General features: G+C 32.5%; 2 protein-coding genes across 2 annotated transcripts; both read right to left on the bottom strand.

The window, feature by feature from the left end:
* Positions 1-467: 467 nt before the first annotated feature.
* On the bottom strand, positions 468-2,842 carry LOC126898050 (uncharacterized). Its single transcript, XM_050671999.1, has 2 exons — positions 928-2,842; positions 468-835 (listed from the first exon to the last, which is right to left on the bottom strand). The coding sequence occupies exons 1-2, from the start codon at positions 2,840-2,842 to the stop codon at positions 468-470; spliced, it is 2,283 nt and encodes a 760-aa protein (XP_050527956.1).
* An 8,855-nt stretch (positions 2,843-11,697) lies between these two features.
* LOC126899674 (uncharacterized) lies at positions 11,698-16,803 on the bottom strand. Its single transcript, XM_050674760.1, has 3 exons — positions 16,661-16,803; positions 16,231-16,366; positions 11,698-12,325 (listed from the first exon to the last, which is right to left on the bottom strand). Exons 1-3 carry the CDS (start codon positions 16,715-16,717, stop codon positions 11,862-11,864), a joined length of 657 nt encoding a protein of 218 aa, XP_050530717.1. The 5' UTR covers positions 16,718-16,803; the 3' UTR covers positions 11,698-11,861.
* Positions 16,804-17,137: the final 334 nt, after the last annotated feature.

The following is a 17,137-nucleotide window of genomic DNA, read 5'->3' as shown; positions in this document are numbered from 1 at the left end:
TGAATTCAGCATCATGTCACTTAGGTATCGGTCAGGCCATATTTTTGAAATTTTGATGTTTTTTACCCTTTATTACAGTTTTCATTTTCGAATAATTTAAAAAATTTCAAAATAATTTTTTACGTTGAAGGAATCACAATTTCAAAAAAGTGGCCTGACCGATACCTAAGTGACATGATACTAAATTCAAATTTGTTTTCAGAATTCTTATCGCATTAGTAGTTTTGTCGTACTGATGGAACAAAAACGGGTTGTTATGTACGCTCAAACCAGGCCCGTAGCCAGACCTAACTTGGGTACCCCCCGAAATGAATTTCTGGATACCGGCCTGCGGGCAGGGTAAAATTTACAACAATAAATTATGAAAATAATAAATAAATAAATAAATAAACAATAAATGAGTGATGAACGTGTATGCTTTGTATTTTTAAATTTCATGTGCGAAAGAAAACATACAGAAAATATTATTAGGTAACTTGGTACAATGCCAGTTTACGATTTTTCCTATCATTAAATTTTCTGAGAACTACATCGATATTCAATGCACTTGTGCGATGTCGTTCGAAAGCCAAGTACACTAGATCAGCCATGCGAGCATGGGACATTGACAAGCGCTGTGGCCTATTGATTGCAGTCAATGTTGAAAAAGTTGATTCGCAAGTTGCTGTACTACACCCAAATGTCTCAACAGCTGCCATCAATTCGTACGTTTCAAGGAAAGCTTCACGAAATCTGAAAAGTACCTCTAATCTAGTTCCATCGTCAGTCTGTGCTTCTCGCTGGATGAGGAAGTTTTTCACAACTGCCAATTCTTCTTCACTGGGAACTTTCAAACCTGAAAATTTATGAATTTGAGTTACTAGTGAAAGGGTAGTAAGAAACATGCTAGTAAAAAAATTCACATTTACTGTAAATTTTTAGAATTACCGAGTTCCTTGAAAACATTCATATTATCAGTTTTGAATTCGCTTATTCTGGAAATGGCAGTAACTAGCTCTTGATTGTCTGAGAAGCGTCGATTGATTTCATTTATAATAAGATCTAGGCATTCATTGTAAGTTTGTTTTAGCTTCATCTTTGAGTTTTGTAAATCCCCATCAATTGCGTGATTTGCAGAGTATGAAGGTAATCTGGTCTCAGTAATGTAGCTTGGATGCTCACTTGTTTTGATTTTTCGTTTGGACATTGTATTGTTCGTTGATTCGATCATTGGTATGAGCTTATTCGCATCTTCTAAAATCAACTCGAATTCCTTTTGGCTTGTTCTCATAACTTGAAGTTGTTGAAGAACTGACTTTACAACATCAAGCCCGACTTTCAGGCTCGCTGTCCGTGACTGCATTGCAGCATCCGCTGGATGTAAGAGCCCCAAAAACTTTTTTGCAAAAATCAAGCAAAATCGAAATTCTTCCGTCTCTATAACTGTTTTGATCCCGATACTCTTTGCTCTATCTTCTCCATTGAACAGTGTTGACTGGGTGACTACTTGATCCAGCACTCGATTGATTTCAGAGTAGTTTGATGACACCACCTTCGTAATTGCAAAATGACCGGACCATCGTTGCGGTAGCAATCGTACAATGGTCTGTCCTTCATATAAAGAAGAAATTTTGGGATGGTGAAAAAATTCATGTAGCATCATACACATGTCGAAAAAGTCTCTCAGAGAATCATTGTCAGACACTGCTTTTACAACGACGAGATGGAGACGATGGTTGAAGCAGTGTATGTAAGGAATTTTACGATTAAGGTGTTGTTCCAAGAGACCAGAGACACCTCCTTTTTTACCACTCATCACATTAGCTCCATCATAGCATTGACTCAGAAGACGTGACAGATCGATGCTATTCTCACGCAATGTTTCAATAGTTTTCTCGGTAAATGTTTTAGCGTCCAATTCCTTGGTTGTGATAATATTGAGTAAAGATTCTCGAGGTTTTCCTTCCTTTACGTATCTAATAGCGATAGCTATGTTTTCTCTGTTGTTTTTGTCTTTGGTCCCATCTTCCATTAGCGTAAACCATGGAACATCAGATTTCATCACATCAATAACTACTGATTCTCTAACAGATTCCGCCATGATTTGAATGATTTCATTTTGTATTTCTGGAGACGTGTATTTTCCATTATTTGGTATAGTTTCGTTGCATTCAGCTAAAAATCTGTCTTTTTTCAATGCGAACTCGAAAAGTTTAATGAATAATCCACGTTCAGCTTTCTCATCAATGTCATAGGATCCGCGAAATGAAAGTTCATTGATCACCAGGAATTGAACGACTTCGAAAATCGATTTTAAATAATATCTGTGTTTTTCCAGGGTTTTGTCATTGACAAGAGTTGAAATTTCTGTGTTTGAAGTTTGTCGATTCTTTTTTTCTTCCCACATAATCATAGCTTCAACATGCGATCCTGTCTTTTCGTGTCTTGGAAAACCTCTTTTAGCATCTTTAGCATTTTTCCAGTTTTTAAAGCCACTCGAAGTATATGCAACATCTTTCATTCCTGATGGTTTGAATTGCATACACGCATAACAAAAGGCAGCGTCTTTTTCCACCGAATACATCAACCACTTATATTCGTGGAACCATAATGCTTGAAAAGAACGATCTTTAGTTTTAGGGTACTGCGTCAAAACTGTTTGTTTGATAGGTTCTCCTTTTTTAAGTAAATCTTCTAGCTCATTCATTGACACTGTTGATGTTGATAACACCTTTACTGAGTTTGATTCAGACTGGGAATCAACTTGAGCATCTACAGTATTCGTAGATGAAGAAATCCTAGGCAAGTTGGAAGTCTCTTCTAGACGGGAACGTTTTCGACCGAAATAATTCCTTATATCCATATNTGGAAGTCTCTTCTAGACGGGAACGTTTTCGACCAAAATAATTCCTTATATCCATACTAGCTGAAAAAGATGAAAGTTTTGAAAACCTTAACAGAAAATTGAAATAATATTTTCAGTTTCCGTGACGAAGCTTTGGATATAAAAATATAAAATTTAGTGTGTGAAAAAAAGTAAGTTATTGTTAGGTATTTCATACAATTCAAAATCACCATTTTAATTTTTCTGATAAATACACTGTAAAAAAAAATATGGAAATTTTCTGTACCATAATACTGCAAATTTAATATTCTTTTATATTTCACAAACTCGAGTAGTAAAATTTCATTGAAATATGGAAAATTAGTACACAGTGACTGGAAAATTCTAATTTTTTACAGTAAAATTATAGTAAAATTTCACCACAAGGTAATGGTTAATGACTTTTTAAAAACATAACGAATAATGTGAATAGTAAAAAGAAATAAAGAAACCCTCAAATAATCACAGCACTTCACTTATTTTAAAAGATACCACTTCACTATTAGCTCAAGGTGGGTACTGAAAGAAGATATTTATAAGTATTTTATTTTTATTAAATATTTGACTTTTTTTTTTTTTAAGAATGAGAAAAGGTAATTGCCATTAATATCAACCCCTTGTATCCGCCCTTGAGTTGGCTAGCAATTACAAAGCTTTTAAAAAATTAATAGGAATACATTATACACTAATTTGTTTTATTCATAACTGCAATAGTAAGAAGATCGTTGATTGAAGATTACAATCATTCAGTACAGTGACTTTTGCAAAAATTTAGTTACTGGGCCTAGATAAAAAAAATAAAAAGTTTTCCCCAAAAAAAAAAGACCCATTCAANATTTTCCCCAAAAAAAAAGGACCCATTCAAAGCAATAATTCATAAGAAAAACTAATTTCAGATCAAACAAAAATATAATGTCCACAATCAAAGCCGTAGAGAGAAAAGTTTGGGCCCGGGAGGGAAATAATTATGGGCCCCTATTAGTGGTGTTCCCAGAAGCTACGGTCACCCCCTTCCGCCAACCACCTCACATGATCGGATACATTTAAAACAGTAGCTGTTATATGTGACATCCTCGTGCGCGTATGTGCGTTATCCGCTGCGCTATTTTATTGCCTATAGGTTGCATAGGGCAATACCGACTGCCTAAAAATAGTTACAATGCATACTTGATATTATACTTGATATTATACCTGTATATATGATATTAGATTATTTGCTTTTATCTTATTTGCAAACCTGTCATTATTACATAGTAAGAAACAAATTTTGTTTTTGTATTCCTATATAAGTGTCGCTAAAAAAATGGGGAGTCATAAAAAAATATCTGTTGAGGTACGAATATATAAAAATAATTTTCATACAATTTTTTAGTTTCGATAGAAAACTGAGAAGGTATTAGTTTTACTATGATGTGTTTTTTGCTTGTGTCTATCCATATCTGTACCTACTGGATATTTATTGTTCAACGATACGCCAAAAGATCAAAAAATATATCTTGTTAATGTATTCAGCATTATATTTTAATAATTTCTCTTTAAATCTGACACAAAAACGTGTTTTTCTGTCTCACACTATGTTATCAAACTAGATCTAACACTAAGTAACTGATGTTATGAATAAAATGAATTTTAAACTACATACAATAAAAAAAAGTAAATCATTTTTTTTAAAAAAGGTGGTCAGATTTGAGTGATAATGAGATATAACCTATATTTAATATAATACGAAGTGCTTAGAATTCATGAGGTATAAGTGACATTTCAAAAAAAAAAAAATTATTTAGGTACACCATCAGACTGAAAATTAATAGTTCTTATTAGTAGAAAATATTTGTAAATAAAAAACACATTATTGTAAAATCAAGATACCACTTCAGCTACACATGAAAATTAAAAAATAAATACAATATACATTATTTTGGTAGAATGTGTCCAATTCTCAAACTAACATTTTACTTGACATACCTCAAACAAGTAACGAGGAGAATTTAATAAATGAATGAGTAATTTTTTCACGAAGAAAAATTTTTTAAGAAGGGCAAGGTTAAAATATAATTGATTAGAAACAAACATTTTTTTTTTCTCTAGAAAAATTGGAGATGATAGTTTTTATGATTTTTTACCATTGTCACTCAGTGCACAAACTCTTGATACTTGTAAAAAAATGTCTTCAGAAGTTAACCAATTATTTTAATAGTTTTTTTATATTATTTTTAATATTTTTTTAATAGTTCGAAATCAATTAAACACGAGTTATTTTCTTGTAATTTTTCAAATCTTGTATTTAAAACTGAAGTTCAAAGGGTTTTTTTTCAGAATTTCACTTTGAATGTAATTTTTGCAAAAAAAAAAAAATTATTTATTCAGAGGATTCCAAATTAAATGATTCTCATAGTATAAATACTGCAGTTGTTACTGCTACTTTGAATACTAGTCAGGGGTTTACAAATTTAGAACAGTTTTCTGCTGTACTAAATATGCCATGTATGAGTAATAAGACGTATCAAAAATATCATGATTATATTGCTAAGCAAACTGAAAAAACTGCATGGGATTCGATAGTTAGCGGGGAAAGAAGAAACTAGGTTTGCTATTGAAAATGGATAAGTGAATGATAAAGGACTTCCCATAAGAACAGGCTTATAAAACTTAAATATTTTAGTGGTGTAAATAATGTAATTTTGTAAATTGAATTCTTATAATTAAAATTAGTTTTTTTATAGTTTTATAACTTCAAAATAATCGATGTGGATCTCATATGATTTAACTTGTTTTCTGTAAATATTTAGTTTTTCTTAATCGTCGAAAATAAATAGTTTAATTATTTTTATAATCAATTAAAATTTGTGAAATCATGACATGTCTATTAGTATTTACAGTGAGGCTGGTGTTAAACTATTGTTTTTATACTACATAAAATAAACGTGTGTCGTTATCAACATAATCGTATTGCATCAAAAAGTAAGGCAGGTACACAATCGGTTTTGTTATCGACTATAACACGACGAAAATACTCCCAATAATGGACACTCCCCTAATAATCATTTATTTCTCACACAACGCGACACTGCGTAACATATAAAACCGCAAAATTGCCTATATTCGACCCCTGAAAAAAGGTCGGTACCCAGACGCCTTAACAAAAAAGATATATTTAACTCCCTTCAGCGTTTCCAATATTTCACCGCACGGAGGCTTTCCGCGTAACGGTCGATGAAAAATGTTATACAAAACGAAACCAACCAAAGGCGAAAATAAACAACCGAGAAAACAAAAGCAGAGAGAACGGAATCGTGCCACCAGTAAGGTGTACGTCGAAAACGGAACAGGACACAATATCAGTAATCCATATTCGGCGGCGGTCTTATCACAGTGTAAAGGCGGGGAGACAACCGATTGTCATATTAATAGCTGGACGGCTGATGTCGAGAGAGACACGGGCGAGCACCAGTCTAGAGCAAAAGGCGGTGCCGTGTCATGTCATATGAAATATTATTAATTATATATTATATAATTTTTAAAATTAATTGTTTTCAAATTATTATTGATTTTGATTTTTAATACGTTAAACGTAATCTTAAAATAAAAGTAATTTTAAACCTACTTTTTATTGTCCTTTAAAGTGAAAGTTTTATTAAAAAAAAAAATGAATTTATCACCATTACATTTAGCTCAACTTGCAAGTTTGAAATTGACATTATTAAATAGAAAAAAAAGAAAGTGTTAAGATTAATATGCAATCAGGGAATTTTATAATTACTATTTACAGTACATTTATCAGAAAAGTTAGATTTTTTTACATTTTTATCGAAATAGATCACTTAAATAAAAATCATAGTAATCATTTCTAATTAACTTTTGGCGTTTAAAAAGATTCTACAATAGAAATATTCAGAATTTAATTAATTTTAATAATTATATATCTAAAAAAACCAATAAAAAAAAAGTTGCTAAAAAGATTTACTCAATTTAGTGTATTATATAATTTGATTATAATTGTAAAAATCCATCGTTAAATTCAGGTGAAACTAAAAATCATTTTTTTTTTTAAATTTATGATTTATATAGCAACATGTTACAAAAAAACTAGTAGTAGCACTCACAAATAAAGTTAAAAAATTAATAAATTACAAAGTAAAATTATTTATTTTTGTAGTTGAATACTGTTATCATATCAAATCTAATTCGACAATGGATACTTTAAGAATATTAGAAATTAATGATTTTAATTGTTTGTATGGAAAAAGCTGGTTAAGCTACTTGTTATTTGAATAAGGTATATTTTTTCGATTTTTAACAGTAATAACTTAAACTAAATAAGAATTGTAATCATTTGACGTATCGTTGAAATAGTAGGTCTAGTGAGGGTTGCAAAATAAATCGTAGCAACAAAAAGAACCACATAGTAAAATAATATTAACATGAATATAAATTTCTTCTCACAAGGGGAAACTATAGTGATAGGATCCCTTATATTCATTGAAGTTATTGAATCTAAATGAGATAAATATCAAATGATTTAAAAATTTTATTCTAACTCAAAAAAAAAATGCAAAATATTAATAGCCAGAGACGGATTTGAACCTCGTACCCTAAACGTAGAAGACAAGAGTTACCGACTCGGCAACTGTTCGTTACTTTCGTCACTTGATAAAATGGGCTATTTATGCTTACTCAAATTTAAAAATTACTTTTTCGACTTTAAAATAAAGTAGGGGTGTAAAGTATGATTGCCATACCCTCCTATCCCACATGTTGTGGGTTTACCCTGTCCTAGGTGGACGGGCGGTGTAAACGGCTATTTAGATATGGTTAAAGGCATAGTCCCCCCACCCACATGTTGTGGTTTCCCTGTCCTAGGTGGACGGGCGGTGTAAACGGTCGGGGGGATATGATGAACGGCATAGGGCCCCCTTCCCGTGAAAGGGTAAAGAGTGGAGGGCTCTCTTATGACAGTAGATATCACAAGTATGGGGAGTACATAAGAAGAGGGGCTATGAAAGAATGAATAGTTTATTAGAAATTACTTAATAAACTGTAATTAATAAGTAATTATAAGTTGAAAATGTTTAAGTGATGAAGAAAAGAGTTAGTATACGGGGATATGTGTCCTATGATTTGCTGACCCTCCTATTAAAATATGTGATTTTTCCGCATAAAAGAAGGATTATTACTCGAGTAAAATTAATAGTGTTGTGTCAGTTAAACGCCTTAAAAATGTTTTCTTGTGACAAGTGTGAAAAAGTGTTTGCATTCAAACATGGACTGGTACGTCATCAAAAGAGTCATGATGGTATACGATTTAAGTGTTATTTATGCCCATCTACTACTTTTTCGGATAAATGGGCACTCTGGCGTCGTGTTAAGACAATTCATCGTGAGTATTACAATTGTTTATTTAGTAAAATAGTAATATGAAAAGAGAAAATATATTAGTAGAGTGTTAATATAAGTGTATTATTTTAGATCTCGTAAAGTATGGTGTGGACTATAATATTGCTATTGGAAATCATGCAGATTCGAGAGCTATGTCAACGACTGGTAAGTAAAGAAAATATATTATTAAAAATTTATATGCTAAAATTAATACATGAATATTTGTTTTTAGAAAATGTAAATGTTGTGGAGAGAATGCAGGCAGGCCCCAGTACAAGTCCACATTTGTCTGAAAAACTAGATGGGCATAAATAACACTTAGATCGTATACCATCATGGATTTTTCTATGTCTCATCAAACAGTTTTTGGCGACATACACTTTTTCACACTTGTCACAAGAAAACATTTTTAAGGCGTTTAACTGACACAACACTATTAATTTTACTCGAGTAATAATCCTTCTTTTATGCGGAAAAATCACATATTTTCATAGGAGGGTCAGCAAATCATAGGTCACATATCCCCGTATACTAACTCTTTTCTTCTTCACTTAAGTAATTTCACTTTAATATCATAATAATTAATTTTAAACTTTCGATTTCTAAACATTTGTATACAAATATATGTAATAGGTTATGTGTATACATGTTTTATACAATAACGATTACACATTAACAAAAAAATGTCTATTAACAAACGCGGTAGTGTGACTGAATAATCAAAAAAGAATTTGATAAAATATTATTTCAAACGAATAAATATTTTCTCTATAATTAAAAAATAACTCAATTCTTATAAAATAGTATAATATTGTACATATTTATTTATTTACTTTAATATCATAATAATGATCACCTTATGATGAGTTTCATTATCACCTCCCCTTCTATGTAGGGGTAAACCGCTGATTTACTGTTTTAATACATACGTCAGTCAAGTAAGAGGGCTCTCTATGACCAAAGGCCTACACATCGCATAGCTATAGTTGGGTTTCGTTGGATTAATAGCCGCCGTCGTCCCTTGATTACACCTTTCACTTTCTGCATTCAAATATTTTCAAATAATTCTAAAATTATGTAATTTTTAAAATACCTCTAATTTTCTGTCATATATCAAGATATACTACATGATGTTCCATCTATCTCGGTATACTATGCATATACCAAGGTAACATGTACCATGGTATAACGAAATGATATCTAGGAACGAGAAACATCGACCTTTCACCATATCCCCCCGGCCGTTTACACCACCCGTAAAACCTAGGACAGGGTAAACACACATCATGTGGGTGGGTGAGGGCGACTGCAGGGAGTGGTGGTGACCAAGCCACTCCCACCGGTGAAATAGCCGGGAGGGTATTGGCAATGGACAGCTTGGAACCTGGAACGGACTTGACTGGCTTCCGGAGGGGGAGGTCGACGGATGACGCGGCCTCCCTCTTCAGGGACTTGGCCCTCAAGGCCAAAACCGAGCAGGGTTTCGGGGTGGCGGTGAGTTTGGACATCCGAAACGCGTTCAACTCCGTGCGATGGTCACACATCCTCGGAGCTCTGGACGCGTTTCGGGTGCCTCCTTACCTCGGGCGGATGATCCAGTCGTACTTTAGCGATCGGGTCATCTCTTACGAGAGCGCCGTGGGCCCGAGAATCCTACCTGTTACGGGAGGCGTCCCGCAAGGGTCGGTTCTCGGGCCTCTGCTGGGGGTGGAGATCCCGCTTAAGGACTCCATGACTTATCTGGGCCTTGTCATAGACAAACGTCTAAAGTTCGGGCCGCACATTACTCGTGCGGCCCAGCGGGCCCAGAAAGTCATGAATTGCTTGGCGGGACTCATGCCCAATCTGGGAGGGCCGAGAGAGATGCGGCGTAGACTTTTAGTCAGCGTCGTACATTTGGTTCTCCTGTACGGGTCCCCGGTTTGGGCGGATACTCTTGAGTATTCGTCCAAAAACCGTGAAGCCCTGCTCAGGGTGCAAAGGCGGGCGGCGATCCGGACAGTTTCGGCTTACCGAACGGTGTCCGGAGTGGCGGCGGGTATCCTGTCGTCATTGCCGCCCGCCGATCTGCTCGCCGAGGAACGCGCCGCCGGGCATGAGCTCCGCCGAGAGCACAACCGGTCCCTCGAACCCGAGGACCAGCTGGCGCTCAGGCGGATGACCATGCTTCGGTGGCGGACTCGCCTCTCGGAGGAAACGAGAGGCGAGTGGACCAGGTCCCTCATAGGACCCGATCGGCTGGACAGGTGGGTGGACCGGACTCACGGTGAGATGACTTATCGTCTCACCCAAGTGATGTCCGGCCACGGCTGCTTTAACGAGTACTTACACCGTATTCGTAAAGCAGCCGCGCCGACGTGCGACCACTGTTCGGATCGCCCGGGAGAGGCTGATAGCGCTTTGCACACCCTCTTCCGGTGCGAGGCGTGGGCCCAGGAACGGGACTCTTTGGAGTCTCGACTAGGGTCCACGTTCCGAGTCGGGTCCATGGTGGACCTGATGTTGAGGAGCCGGGAGGCGTGGAGGCTCGTCCAGGTGTTCGCCGAATCCATCTTGAAAAAGAAGGAGGAAGCTGAACGCCTGAGACAGAGGCAGCCGCGCCGCCCGGTACAGGAGGACCTAAGGCGCTGGTTTAGGCCGGCGCCTTAGGTACTAGTGTTTATATGTTTTATGTTTTTGTGAGTTATTTTTGCCCCTTCGCTTTTAACGGAGGAGGCCACACCACGTTGTGAATCAGCTCTTGATTAATTTCGGGCTGATTCACAACGTGGTGGTGTGAGTTTTAGAGACGGCGTGGGCCGCCCTGAAGTAATACCTCACGGTAGTTCCAGGGCGGTCACAATTGCGCCGGTCGGAAAAAAAAAAAAAAAAAAGGGGACTATGCCGTTCGTCATATCCCCCCCGGCCGTTTACACCGCCCGTCCACCTATGACTGGGTAAACCTACATCATGTGGGTGGGGGGACTATGCATTTCACCATATTTCCTCGGTCGTTTACACAGGCCGTCCACCTAGGGACAGGAAACGGCCGGGGTCGTTTTGGGGGGTATCCAGCTCATACTTTACATCCCTACTATGCTCAAAAATTTCCTTTTTAATTACTTAATTTGTTTTAACCCGTTGATCTAGATTTTTTAGTACACACAAAATTGTAATTGAAATACTAAATTTATTGGAAATATATTAAATGTCTTAAAGTCATGACCATTAGATTCTTCAAATTTAGTTTTTTATAGTGCGTATACTATACGTCGATGATTAAATAATGAAGTAATAATGTCACACCAGAATGTCCTACCCAGATTAATAAACTAATAAAACTCTAAGACCTACCATATTACAGTTCAAGTGATTTCACTATGAGTTAATTATAAATAAATAAAAAAACATTTTATAATGTTAAAGGTAATTTTAATAAATATGAAGTATACATATAATACTTTAAATTAAAAGTTAATAAACATTAAATTTTACCAATTACTTAGAATCACTTGGAAATATTTAAAAATCTGTTATATAAATGACTTGTCATATTTTTTTAAGATTTGTATTTAAATCTCTAATGTATTAACAATAATTTTGAATAGTTATTTTATTTTCTTAAAATGTATTAAGTTAAAAATTATTGGATTACATTTAATTTGAGAGAATCTAATTTACTTATATCTTCTGATAGAATAGTTATTGCAGATTCTACTTCAGAACTTTCGCCATTATACATTTTTAGGTTTTCAAGTATGTGATAAATTTTCATTTTTTCTGAACTTTTATATATTACGTTTGAGGACGATTCACCTAATTCTTTGTTTTCCATATATTCATTTGAATAGATAATGGCTAGTTCTGTAAAAGGTAGATATCTACAACAGTTTTGGACTCGTATTCTACATTCAATTTTTCCATTTTTATCATAATATGGTCCTGTCCTTTTATTATAAAAACTACAAACATAATCGCTTATAATACTTAAAATATAATTATAAGTTTTTTCACATTCGTTTATAATTTTGTCTTGTTTATCTTGTATTAACTCTTGCCAATCTTTAAATTTTTGATCAAATTCAGTCGTGAAAATATTTGAATACGCTGTAATAATAAAAACATTTCGTTTAGTTGTGTGATAAAACCTTTATTTATGATGTCCGCAAAAGATAATTATTATAATTTCAATACAAGTTGTAAAAAAAAATTAGAATCATCAAATATTGTAAAATGAGTAGGGAACAACACACAAGAGTAGGGGACCAAATTAAAAAAGAGGAGAATTGATGGTTTGACCACGACCGTCTCCGTTAACTTTTGTATTGATTAGTATTTCATTATTTTGTGTGCGTTTTGTATGTGTTACCAAGGCTTAAAACCGGTTATCAGTTATAACCGAAAACCGGTAAAAAACCTTTTTTTTTTTGAGAACCGGAACCTCTTGAGGGTTTTTTTTTTTAAATAAAAGTGGTAATTAATTATTGATTACCGATTTAATTTTATAGATGTTAACCTAGAATCATAGAACATAAAAGTATTTAAACGGTTAAAAATCGGTTTTAAACGATTAACGGTTACCTTTAAAAATTAAAACCGATTATTAAGTGATAAGCGGTTAACAATAAATATGAAAATAGATTTCAAATCGATTACCAGTAACCATGTATATTGTAACAAGCCACTTATTGATAACCGGTTTTACAAATTTCACGGTTATTAACAAAAACAATAACCCTTTTTTTTGATACCGGTTTTAAGCCTTGTGTGTTACCATTATATTTTACAGCACAATTATTTATAAATGTTATAAGAGTTATTATTGCTATTATTTTATAAAAATAAATAGCAATTTTTAATAAAATAAATAGAAATACAGTCGGGTTGGCTGGTCCTTCAGACAATGTTAACAATTAGTTTTGTGAGCTGACTAGTCTTTGACCTAAATCCTCCATTAGTTAGTGGAGTGTGAAGATAGTTGTGCTGGTGCCTATCAAGGGGTCACACTTCAGTCTGCTACTTTCGAAATAAAAATATTTTCATTAATTTTTTTTTTTAAAGTTATGGCAGTTTTAAGAAAAAAAAAATTCAAAAATAACCGATTAAACAAAAAATCATAATTTTTTGGTAGATTTCTTCTATTAAAAATTTTTATTTTTTGAAGGTGATGTCTTCAACGAACTATGATTTTGGGATGTATTGACGTATCATTGAGAAAGTGAGAGTTGAGATAAAGTAGTGACAGACACAGGAAAAAAAAAATAAACAAACACATCTAGGTAAAATAAATACCTTCTCAGCATCGCATTGAAACTAAAAAAATTAATAATTAATAAAATGAGAAGTACATAATATTAAAAAATACCGAAAATAATTTTTTTAATAAAATTATTATTTTAAGAGAAATCGAGTAAATATTATCAAAAGAATCACTCCTTATACAACAGCTTTATTACTTTTTATAATTTCTCCTTGAAATTTACAATATTAAATTATTCAACATCAATTTTATTTTATTTCTGTAATTATTATTTGTGGGACGGTGTGACCGAGTCGGTAACGCGGCAGTGCTTGACGCGCACTGTCTCAAGTTCGAAACTCGATTACGGGCGGCTTCATTTACCGAACAAGAGATCAGTTTGGTAATTAGAGTCGCCATCCCACTCTACGGCGACGGACTAACCACCCGTCCCGGAGAATAAAATGGTTAAGAAACCTCCTCCTTTGGGGAGGCCACTATGGCCCTTAATGGGTTAATAAAAGCGTAAAAAAAAAATTATTATTATTATTTATTTATATATTATATTTATAAATCAAAGAACTATTAAACAAGACATAATTAAGTAAATAGGAATTGACCTTGCTTTTGGAATAATCCACCAATTTTTTAAAGTTAAACAGTGTTTAACTGTTGATAGTGTATATTAATATACACTATCTATTGATTTGTTTGTTATGTTTTTAGTAATTTTAATTACTGACAGATATCATCTATATTTCACTGTAACTCACTGTGTTACCGTTTTTTTATTATTCATATTTTTTATAATCATAGTAAATATCAAATTTATAAAAATAACATATTCAAAGTTACTTAAGTAAACCTATTTTTTTTTTACTTTAAATAATGAATGGTCTAGATAATATATTGTCTTTTAGATAACTAATTTTGTATTATTGCTTTTTAGATAGTAGTATTTAAAGATTTAGTAAAGATGAAGAGCAAGATAATGTTTATCGATGCTCTATTTTTACCATAATGCACAGACAAGAATTCATCTAAATTGTTTTTAACCCGCTCACCTATAACTAAAAGTTATATTAACCAAAAAATAATATTAGAAAACTGTATATCGTTCATTCAAAATTTTATTTAGACTATTCTCCATTTTACTATAAAAATAATAATAGTTTAACTATCAAATAGTCCTCAGAAATCTTTTTTCTTATGTAAAACGTAATATTTAATAAATTTTATAAAAATAAAATAAATTTTCTTTAACTCAATCAGTGTTTATCCAAAAATTAGTATTGACTCATTAAAATTTTTTGTCTAAAAAGGTCTAAAAATTGACATTTTCAAGATTTTGAACGAATATAAAATAAGTTTTTTTTTTTTTTAATTAGTGTTAAATATTAAGAAAAAATATGCTTTTAACGAAGTCCAAAACTATAAAAATTATTAGCAAACTACATTTTGAATAAACAGTTTTTAAAGATCAAATCATGATGGAACACTTGTACATATGTGTTGTGTATTTAATGAGAACAATTATAGACAGTAATAAATTAAGAAATTCTTTTTAAGAAATGCTATTATTATTTGCATAACCAGAAAATATGTTTAAAATATTTTTATAAAATCACTAAGAAAAATAGTTGATGAGAAAAAAATAAAAGATCTTGAATTTAATATTTGACTAAATATTACGACAAATTTCAAGAATAACTTTACTAATATTCTGAAATTATTAGGAACGGGCGCCCTAAAATATGTCTGTACAGTAGAACTCCAATTATCCGAATTAATGGGGACCGGGACCCATTCACTGACTAATCAAAATAAACAATGACAGGTGACTGCAATGCGCCGGAACTGGAGTGGGAACTCTTACCACGTGTTGTGCCTACACTGACGCCGCGGACTTTGGACAAATTTTTTTCTGATTTTTTCTGAAAGTGATTCGGATAATCGGCGATTCGGATGATCGGAGTTCGGATAATTGGAGTTCTACTGTATNTACTACATTACACAATGTTTATCAGGACATTCCTGTTTCCTTCATACTTGCATATATTCGTAACACATAAACGGGTTGCAAGTGCCGAATGAGTGCAGTGGCGTAATCAAAGTTTCATTTTGGGGAGTATTTATATAAGAAAAATCCACGTCCCAATTTTACCATATAATTATTTAGTCATGAGAGGATTTGATAAAATATGTGTAATTTGATGACAGAAAAATTCTTGGAGATTTATAAAAACCAAAAGAAAAAGATGGAGGGATATGACAACAAAATAACCTTATAATTACACCATTGAATGAGTATCGTACGGGCGGAGGCAAAGTAGAAATTTTTATGAATATTGTTGCCAAATCGGATATAATAATTTGAATCATGATGAAAAATCAAAAACATTTTGGAGGGGGTTGTGAGATAAATTTCCTGTATTTTACAGATTAAGAAAAAGAAGGGACATTAATTTTAGGTGAAATAGGGTTTGGGCAGTTTTTAATGCGCATTAAAACTTTAAAATTCAAATTAGGGAAGAGATTATATAGGTTTTTGGGATATTTTTTTTTTTGATATTAAATCAAAGATGTTTTTGAATTTTAATATATACATTTAAAAGCATTCATATAAAAATACGACCGACATATTCATTATTCATAAATTGCATACTTCATAAAATGCAATATATTTGAATACATATTTCACTTATAATTACCTAAAAATTATAATGTTCTAAGTGCACTACAGTGCAAAAATAACGTTAAATACAATTATTACCTTTATTAATGATTTTTTCATGAACCAAATTGTTATTAATGAAACAAGAATGTACATATCCTTTTGATATTCCATAAAAGTTTTGGCTAATATCCGTAATCGACGACAGTTCATTTTTAAATGATGTTAGATTTATCTATAATATATAAGTAAATTATTCATTGCAAAATCATAAAATTTTTGTTTTATTTCGAAATAAATAACTCTGTGGCTATTTTCTTAAAACAGATTGAAAAAAGAATAACCATTTTTTAGATGAGCAAAACCAAACCTTTCTTAATCAATTAATCATTTCCAGACAGATGAAATAATATGTCCTATTCAAAATTATTAATGAGTTATAAAAATTTTGAAAATCCAATTCTGTTATTTATCAGCTAGTTAATTAATAAATGAAACATAAAATTTAAAAGCTTTAAATATTACTTACGGCTGTACAGCAACATAAGAACATTAAAATAACCGATAATTTTATATAATTTTCCATATTTTATGAAATATTACAAAAACTATTCAATATTCGTGGTAGTAATCTTAATGGCCTTTCTATTGAATATAATGTTAAAGACTATATTTATATGTTTTTTTTTAGAAATTGAACTATGAAAAAATAAGTACAGATAAATAAAGAAACATGTGCTTAAATAAGTATAAAAATAGCATTATCTAAAAAATTGTTTGGTTGATAGGCGTAAAACAAAACAAAAATTAAGCAATGAAACATTTTTATTTTGACATCCCATTAAATATTTTATTATCACACAATAAATAATATAAAAAACCCAGCACAGGGGGGTCGCGGCACAGTGGTGACGTGGCATAGATGGATCAAGTATAATGATATCTGACAGTGATTAAAATCACTATAAAAAAAAAACGCTTCGATGCAAATCTTTAGATAGTGTTT

This window comes from Daktulosphaira vitifoliae, unplaced genomic scaffold (genome assembly GCF_025091365.1).
Source record: "Daktulosphaira vitifoliae isolate Bord-2020 unplaced genomic scaffold, ASM2509136v1 Scaffold_2, whole genome shotgun sequence".
NCBI lineage: Eukaryota > Metazoa > Arthropoda > Insecta > Hemiptera > Phylloxeridae > Daktulosphaira > Daktulosphaira vitifoliae.
The sequence above is the reverse complement of the archived record's forward strand: the minus strand, read 5'-3'. Positions and strand labels throughout refer to the sequence as shown.

What these genes read in the sequence shown, in the direction of transcription:
- LOC126899674 (XM_050674760.1), bottom strand. Translation starts at nt 16,717, where the DNA reads ATGGAAAATTATATAAAATTATCGGTTATTTTAATGTTCTTATGTTGC. An exon ending in TCTTATGTTGCTGTACAGCC is followed by an intron (nt 16,367 to 16,660) that starts GTAAGTAATATT and finishes TATATATTATAG; the next exon opens with ATAAATCTAACATCATTTAA. An exon ending in TGAAAAAATCATTAATAAAG is followed by an intron (nt 12,326 to 16,230) that starts GTAATAATTGTA and finishes TTATTATTACAG; the next exon opens with CGTATTCAAATATTTTCACG.
- LOC126898050 (XM_050671999.1), bottom strand. Translation starts at nt 2,842, where the DNA reads ATGGATATAAGGAATTATTTCGGTCGAAAACGTTCCCGTCTAGAAGAG. An exon ending in GAATGTTTTCAAGGAACTCG is followed by an intron (nt 836 to 927) that starts GTAATTCTAAAA and finishes ATAAATTTTCAG; the next exon opens with GTTTGAAAGTTCCCAGTGAA.